General features: G+C 32.6%; 1 protein-coding gene across 1 annotated transcript; it reads right to left on the bottom strand.

Annotated features, from left to right (window-relative positions):
- Positions 1-3,095: 3,095 nt before the first annotated feature.
- Positions 3,096-6,938, bottom strand: LOC7480051 (aldehyde dehydrogenase family 3 member F1). Its single transcript, XM_002298369.4, has 10 exons — positions 6,563-6,938; positions 6,048-6,116; positions 5,688-5,784; positions 5,361-5,567; positions 4,996-5,120; positions 4,779-4,883; positions 4,502-4,674; positions 4,084-4,174; positions 3,781-3,930; positions 3,096-3,629 (listed from the first exon to the last, which is right to left on the bottom strand). The coding sequence occupies exons 1-10, from the start codon at positions 6,758-6,760 to the stop codon at positions 3,387-3,389; spliced, it is 1,458 nt and encodes a 485-aa protein (XP_002298405.2). The 5' UTR covers positions 6,761-6,938; the 3' UTR covers positions 3,096-3,386.
- Between the last annotated feature and the right edge of the window lie 2,405 nt (positions 6,939-9,343).

Genomic DNA, 9,343 nt, shown 5'->3' with positions numbered 1-9,343 from the left:
GTACAGCTTGCAACTAGGTTTGTTAGTATAGTACTGTAAACATTTTCTCTTGCTACTATTGTCCTTAGATAATATGTCATAGAAGTAGCAATATTGCTGCATCATGGCATTTTCATTTGTCCTTTTGATTAAGCATTTGGTGGTTGAGTTAGAATGTTGGTTCAAGATCATTTCTATTCGGCAACACTGTCGTATGGGTTAGCCCTTCACTTCTCATATTAGTCAGAGAAAAGGAGAATCACAAGTAACAAGGACGAGGGAGGCAGACAGTATTATTGTGAGGATAGTAAAATGGGGTACCCCTTATTACTGTCAAGGTTTCTCCAAATACCAATTTTATCTATATAGGAAACTGTCTGAAGAAGTCATCAAAGGATGCCGGGGAATAGGATTTTTGTGGGCTAGGTGTGTAAGAGAGAAATACGAAACCATCCTCACCTAACAGCGGAAGTTTTTAGATTGAAATGGTTTTTTAGCAGTTCAATAGTAATTCCTTGTAATATAACTCCTGCTATGTAATAGTTTCTGACCTTTTTCAGTGCTTTCTGCATAGGACATCAGCTGGAGAAGCAATACACAGGATGCAAGGGCATGTGATTGGTCAACAACTGGTGTGCATTTCTTGTGGCAGGAAACATGTAGGTTTCACTTCCAGCTTTGAGAATGTTTGACTATGTACACACCTCATCATGCTATGCTTCTTTCACATCCATAAAAACAACACAATTGTTTAATTTCCAACATCCAGCTCGATACCATGAAGAAAGTATCGTGTCAATATTTATTTGTTTAATCTGTGAATTAATCATTAATGGCCTGTTTTGAATTTTAATCAATGTCTCGTCTATCTAAAGAAAGTTGAAGTCAAAACATCAGCATGGGTTGAAGTCATTATGGAAGAGACTATCTAGTCCTGTACTTATTGGCAGTCTTTGACTTTAACATGCTTTTCAAATCATTATTCTTAATTTGCTATACTAGCCTTGATAATATTTGATATTCCGTTGCTGTAGGACTTGACTGCTACTTGGGGTCAGCAAGTAGATCCATGGAATGCTGATTATGGTTATGGACAAGGTTATGATGCATATGCTTATGGGGCCACACATGATCCATCATTATATGCATACAATGATGTGTTAAATTGGCTTAAACAGTTGCTCTCCATGATGATATTAGAACTTCTTGATCTTGTCCACTTTGGCCATTTTAAACCTTTTTGCTTCTCCTGCATGATTCAATATTGTTAGAGCTTGGGATGGTCATAGTGCTGGTTTAGGATGAATCTCGCATTCCACATTCTTACCCCTGTGATATCTTGTGGTATTAAGGTTGAAGATGATGAAATTTTATATTGGTCTTGATTTATGAAAATTACAATTTAGTCCCTAAATTTTGAAAAATTATAATTTGACCCCCGAAACGTATTTTGGAATTCTTGGCAGTATTCTTAAGAGGTTAAGGATGATGAATCTCATTTTGATAATTGATTTGTGTAATTTTTAGTTTAGTCCCCTCATTTTAGAGATTTACAGTTTAGTCACTGAACTTTGAAAAATTACAATTTGGTCCTTGGAACGTAAATTGAGATTCTGGACAAATTTGAGGATGGATTATGGATGAAATTTCAATTTGGTTATGTATTTCTAACATTTACAGTTCGGTCATCCAATTCAGGTAAAATTATGTTTTGATCTTTAATTTCTAAAAGTTGTTGTTTTAGTCCCTAAACCTAGTTTTCTTTTATGCATTAGAGTCTTTTATTTGTGTTTTTTTTTAGTATATTTTGTATATTCGTTGTAGGTACTTCAAACGATCCTCAATAGAATTTTTAGGTCTTTTATTTAATATTCCTTTACTTCTATATTTTTCAGGTGAATGGGATAATTTTTAATGTGTATGTAATATAAATAAATATGTATGTTGATTATATGATGAGTGCAACTAGTTAATTTATTGAATATTTATATATGTTGCTTTATTTTCCGAGTACTCATCTATTCTTGAATTTGCACTCACATTTTGTCGAACGAAATTCTATTTAATATGATATATATTGTTTTGATAATTATACAAATATCTAGTATGTCTTAATATAAGACTTGTAAGTAACTATATGCTAACGAAGAGTAGTTAGTGTATGTGCACATAGTAATTTGTATACCTAACTGGTGAGAGAGGCATTAGTCTATAACAATTGATCCTCCCACAGTAGTCATATTCGGGTGTCATCTGATCTCTAATATATATTCCACTACTTTATAATAATATGTTTATTATGTATATGTATCTAAAATTGTATATTAAATATTATTCCCTCACTGAGTTGATTGAACTCACCTCTCATTTTTAATATTATTTCATGTTCTTAGTTTTTGTTAGCACGTGGACTTTGTTGAGTGTTCTTATTTCTTCAGTTTTGGTTAATATGCCTTACTGAGTTACTTGTTTCTTGATGCTTTTTTTTTAGCTTTGATTCGATGTCTTAGACGCTCTATTATTACCTTGTTTTAATTAAATTTGGATTTTGACAATATAATAAGTATTATGGATTATTGTTTTTGTTTTAATTATTAATTAGAAGTTTTGAACTATTATTTGGTTTCATTAGTTTTGAATAATATAATAGTTTGGAAGATTATGAAATGCTGTGTATTTTTAAATAACTTGCTCTTTTCATATATCTTTTTGATATGTCTGTTCTGAGATTTAGTATAAATAAAGTGTCGTTACAAAACCATTCTTGCGTTGCTGGTCACGAAAAGGAGGGTCTAGTGTTCGTGGGATTTGAGAAATGGCTGAAAATGACGTGGGATTTGAGAAATGGCTGAAAATGAAGAAGGAGATGTGAAGATAGAAATTTCATAAGAAAAAAATGAAGATAACACTGGAATTAATATATAGACAAAACTTTTAAGTGGTCTAGGAAGCAGACATGGAGTACTTGTTAACACTGGAATTAAATGGATTACCTGTCTGGGCTCTGGAGAATAGCCAGGTACTTAGGATGTGGCAATGCATGGACTAGCTGCTCAGTTCTTTGTGTTATTTTTCAACCAAAAGAAATGGAATTTGTAACACAATTTCTCAGCATCTAAAACAATCTCCAGCATCATCTTGGACTAGCTAGATTCTGGTTTTATATATAGGAGTTGGGTCATTATTACAAATGGCTAGATTTATGAACAAGATACAAAGAAAATTTGCACCAATCAAACAAAAGAGTCTTGTACTTAGATACAATCCACATTACGAGAATTAATATAATCGGAAAAGGTTCATTGACTCTATTCCGGAGTCATTATTGCTGATTTTGGCTGTGCAGATTCATCCAGGGAGACTCAATATTGAGGCGAGAGAACTGCTACATGCCATCGGAGTCCTGTCTATCTTCGCCTCTTTAAGCCAAGAATGACCAGGAGCATTCCAAGATAGTCATAATTGTAAGTCGCTTCCAAAAGCAACAGCTTGTAATCATTCCATGGAGGAAATCTGAACCAAAAATCAGTTAGGAAGCTTCTTCTTGTCACTGCCTTGTAGTGGCTAAACGTGTCGAATGAGAATTTCCCATGATACTTGCCAATCCCACTTTCTCCAATCCCTCCAAATGGTAAGGCATCAGCTGCATACTGCATTTGCATTTAAGAGTTAAGAACATAAAAGGAATGGGAAATTTTTATTTAAGAGAAAACTGGCTAAGTTTTCTCTCTGTTGCAATCAAGAAATTTTAAAAAAAATTGAAACGAGAAGATTAGTCTGGTACTGGATGAATCGAAGTACCTGAATAACTGCATCGTTGAATACCAAGCTTCCTGACGATGTTTCAGATAACATTCTTCTCCTGAATTTTTCATTGTTGGTGAAGGCATAAATTGCAAGTGGCTTAGGCTTTGAGTTGATAAAAGCAATACTGTCCTCAACCTTGTCCAGCTGTAGAAGCAAAACTGAATTAATCATTATAAACTAAGATTAATTATGAAAATAATTGGTGGTTAATACTCTAGTTTTCTTGATTATTGTTGGATGGAGTTCTTGAAGAATACAAGGATAAAGATAAAAGGAGATGATTGGTATGTAGCTCACTGTGATTATGGGAAGCAAAGGACCAAATATCTCTTCTGTCATTATTGCTGCATCAAGTGGAGGATCTACCAGGATTGTTGGCTCAACGAACCTGCATGGAGGTTACCACAAACATGTTATCAATAGCTAGCAGCAATACTTGTATTGTATGAAGGACTATATGGCCAGATAACTTGTCAGTCATATCAAATCAAGGTCAAGAAAATCAGATAAATTGCATTTTGTAAAGAACAGTGAGTTATAATTCGTGGGTAATAACAATTCATTTTCTGTTGCTGTCTAAACACCCATTGAACAGACCAAGACAATCTACGGTATAATTAAGTCTAATAATGCATGTTTATAATGGAAAAGAAGGGCGGAGAAAACTATATCATAGCATTTAAAATATATAGAAAGTATAAATAGTGCATCATACAGATTCTTTTCATCCATTGAACCTCCATAGACAATGGAATTTTGCACGGCTGAGTCGCTTAGAAGATTCTTCAATCTCAAGAAATGTTGTTCGTTGACTATTCTTGCAACAGTATTTGTCTCTCTTGGGTTTTCACCAAACATTTTCTTGATCATAACTTTCATTAATTCCACCTGACAACACCGTAGACACAAGTTCAAAACTGATCTCTTGTAGAGAAGACGGTACTAGAAAAGCTCAAGTGAGTTCAGAAACCTATATTTCCCTACAAGCTCACCAAGATGGAAGCAAATCTTTTTTCCACTAGGATATAATCAATTGCTATACATGCTTGACCAGCACAGGCTCCAAATTTTGACACTAAAATTCTGTTCACAGTCACCTGGCAACCAACAGGGATTGTATTTTAGCAGCAGTGTAAGTTCCTACTACGTTACATATTAACCGTGTTCATTACAACATGATGCATTTACATATTTTAGATAAAAACCAACCTTTGTATCCCATGAAGATGATACAGAATCCACAACAGCAGGGCATTTACCTCCCAATTCTAGAGCAACAGGTGTGAGATGTTTCACAGCTGCTGACATAATTATTCGTCCTACTCGTGCACTTCCTAGGATAGATTTATAGGAAAAAGATGGGGAAGAAGCATGAAAATGAATATCAGGTAGTTAATGAAACATAACCATGTAGGTAATATTAGTCCATTTCAATAGAAACGAAAAGCTGGTCATGAGTTTTCTAATGGTATACAAACAAACATGGCATTTTATGCAGACATTCACATTCACTCTACATGTATGCTCATTCATATGCTTATATATATGTGTTCGTGTTATAACTGTATGTACACCTGTAAAAAAGATCTTGTCCCATTTCTGCTGTAGGAGACGTTCACCCACAGCTGGTCCTCCTTGGATAACCTTGACAGCTGAATTGTCTAGGTAAGTTGGCAAAACATTTGCTAGAAGAGAAGCACTTGCAGGAGCTAATTCCGAAGGTTTTAAAACCATCGTGTTACCTGCAGCTATTGCTCCTATCATTGGTTCCAAGGATAGTCCTGCATATTTGTGATAACACATCGATCATTGAGCATAGCAATCTTAGACAATATCCAAGAACATAATAGGCCTGTCCTTTTTTTTTAATCTTCTTCTCAGTTACGTCACAAATAGCTTACCAAAAGGAAAATTCCATGATGAAATAATTAGGACAAAACCAAGAGGTTCAGGTACCAATTCTGCAGATGATAACAGGGCAACTCTCGGCAACTTGGCCTGTCGTCAATTATGAACGAACATTGTATATAGTTAGTAACTTTACACACAGAAACATGAATCTATAGGCATAGACACAGAACATGGTACTGTTGAATGTTGAGCCTTTGATATTTGACAACATCAAATATTAATTTAAATGAAGGTCAACTTGTAAACACACCACATGAAATCATTCCTTGAGAGTACCGACGTTGGTGGGAAAGAAGAAATTATAGCAATTTACAAGAGATCATCTGTTGCCGAAAGAGAGCGATGCTTACCTTCTTGCTTGACATCCATTCTTTTAATCCGTGCAGTGCAAAATTGATGGATTTTGTCAATATCCCTACCTGCAAAAACAATCCACGTCTTTTTGGATTTCCAAATCACAAATCTTATTTTCTTTTTTCCTGAACCAAAAACATCTCCTATGACAAGAAACATTCCTACATTTACATTCGGGGAACCCTTATTTTTAAGAAAATATATGATTCCGTGTATCAAATAACATATGGTGAACTGTACTGAGTTCTAGACATAATAAATAATTGGTCAACCATAAGAAAATAATTAACTGTCATGTAAGAAATTTGTGTACCATGATTTGTTTATTTGTAGCATTAATTACTACCTTTAAACCTGGAAAGCCACCTGATAAAATCTAACGAAGCAAAGATCGAATAATAGGAGGGCGGTCTTTAGCATGCATTTAACAATAAAAAGGAAACTTGTATGAAATTTTCAGTTCACTGATGAAAAAAAAAACAAAATCGCAGCGTATTAAGAAACAACATACCTCGTCTCTGTATGCCTCAACATGATGCTTCCCTAAATCTTCCTTTAAAGCCTTGCACATGTCTCTCTCTGTTTCCTTAATAAACGAGAGCAATCCTTTCAGCTGGGATTGCCTCCAAGCTACATCTTTGGTCTTTCCACTCCTAAAATACTGTCTCATGCCCTCTAAATCACTCTCCAAACCCTCCACACCCTCCATATTGCTCTAATTGACAAGAACACTCTACTTACTCGACCTTCGATATTGCTGAAAGTGTGTGTGTGTGTGTAATTCGTTCTTCTTCTTGCTCTATGACGTAAAGCTGCTAGCTTTAACTTGCCATAGATATAATGATACGGACACGTCCATTAATGTTGTAGGACTAACATGGAGAGTGGGCAACTCGTTTCCATTTATTGTAGGACCTTCAGAATTGATAGGCACATTGATTTCTTGCAAACTACTGCAAAATTATACGTAACGCAGGGACCATATATGTTAATATCCATATGATAAATGTACACATTTATCGATGCTTGAAATAAATGTATATCATGTCATGTATATATATGGCATGCAAAATGCATGCCTGGATAAGTTCTTCTCCAATATCTGTGTATATAGTTAATGCTAGTCATTGGCCCCGCCATGCAGTACGTAAATCCAGTTTTTTTATGTAAAAAAAAGTTAAGAGTGCCAATAATTTTTTAATAGTATCATTAAATTAAATGGTGAAATAAGCCAATCTTAAAATTTCTCGACTTAATCTTTTACTTAATTCGAGTTTTCAGTTAAATTGTGTGAAAGTTAACCTAACTTAAATCAATTAATTTCATGAATCTAAATATAATATTGATAATTGGTAAAAACTAGCTTAACTTTTAAAAAAAACTTGACAGATTAGATCAACTTTGGTACCCTCACAACCCGGGTCCTAAACTCTATTGGATTTAATAACATTTTTTATAAATTTTTTTATTTAATTATATGATAAAAATAAATGCTCACAAAATTAAGAACTAACCTAAAAATAGATATTTATATGAGTAAGTGATAACTTTATAGAAAGCAAACAAAAATAAATGATGTAGTCTATTTCACAATCTATTTAATATTAAAGGATGAAATAAAAAAACAAAATAATTAAAAGACCCAAAACAAAAAAAAAATTCTATTAGTGGGTAAATTCATCAAACTTGCGAATCAGGTACCCAAAGCTACCAAGTCAAATCTGTGAACCGGGCTATGGAATTCACTAAAATTTTGATATTTTTTTAGATTCTGATTTTATTTTCTAGTATAAATCGTTTTTGTAGTCTATAAAAAAAACATGATAAAGTTAAAGAAAAAACTTGATTAAATTAATATTTCAGCTTTTAGAATTCTTTGTGTGTTGTTAAATTATTAGATCTCTTGAAATTAAATTTAAAAGTTGATATTTGAGTCAATTTTAATATTTTTCTTAGATTCTGATTTTATTTTCTAATATAAATCGTTTTCCTAACCTATAGAAAAACATGATAAAATCATTTAGAAAGCAAACTTGATTAAATTAATATTTAAGCTTTTAGAATTCTTTGTGTGTAGCCCTATTTCAATCATTTAGAAAGCAAACTTGATTAATTAATATTTTTTTGAACTTTGCACTGCTTTGGCTTTCATCATTTTGTTTCGAGTCACAGTGCAATATGGGTCACCTTCCACGTGAGGCGTCATTAGTCACGTAACCACCGACATAAAAAGAGTGCCGTTTAGTTGCACAGTTATGGCATAGTTATTAAACTCGGTCCGGGATTGATCCGGTCAAGAGGCTAGATCTCAAGTTTTATGAGTCAATCCGGATTAACTCGGAAAAATTAAAAAAAATTAAAGTTTTAATATTTTATATGAAAAAATTAAGAAAAAATCCATATAAATATAGGCTATACATATTGTAAATAATGAAGTTTAAAAGAATATTTTAAAAAGTTTTTTATCATATATTAAAAAGATATTATGTTAAGCTTTTAAGTTAAAGTATTTAAATCAAAAAAGTTTCTTATCCCAAATTGAAAAAACAGAAATTTTTTCTTGAAAAGACAGAGTATATATACTAATGAGTTTCAAATCCCACATTGAAAAAACATAATTTTTTTCTTGTGAACATATAGTATATATACTAATGTGTTTCAAATTCCACATTGAAAAAAAATAACTTTTTTTCTTGGGAACATAGAGTATATATACTAATGAGTTTTCAATCTCACATTGAAAAAAGATAACTTTTTTCTTGAGAACATAGAGTATATATATTAATGGGTTTCAAATCTCACATTAAAAAGATACTACGTTATCATTTTAAGTTGAATTATTTAAACCAAAAAAAATTTTATTTCACATTGAAAAAATATAATTTTTTTTCTTGAGAATATATAATATATATAAAATATATATATTAATGAATTTCAAATCCATATTTTAAAAAAAAAAATATCAAGTCTCATCCAAATCAATCAAATTTGATTGAAACATTACACTAACCGATCTTTTAACTAACGTAGACGGGTCCAGCTTCCGAGACCGCCTAACCAAATTTAATAACTAGGAGTCTTGGACGGTAGCCAAGTTGGTGACCACAGGTCCACAACTCACAAGTAGCACTGAACCACTTCTACGGTTCTACCTACATATTCAATGTCTTGACGTCTCTCTCTCTCTCTCTCTCTCTCTCTCTCTCTCTCTCTATATATATATATATATATATATATATATATATATATATATATATATATATATCAATATGAATTTTCAAGTACTGTATTT

The sequence above is a fragment of the Populus trichocarpa genome, chromosome 1 (genome assembly GCF_000002775.5).
Source record: "Populus trichocarpa isolate Nisqually-1 chromosome 1, P.trichocarpa_v4.1, whole genome shotgun sequence".
Taxonomy (NCBI): domain Eukaryota; kingdom Viridiplantae; phylum Streptophyta; class Magnoliopsida; order Malpighiales; family Salicaceae; genus Populus; species Populus trichocarpa.
The sequence above is the reverse complement of the archived record's forward strand: the minus strand, read 5'-3'. Positions and strand labels throughout refer to the sequence as shown.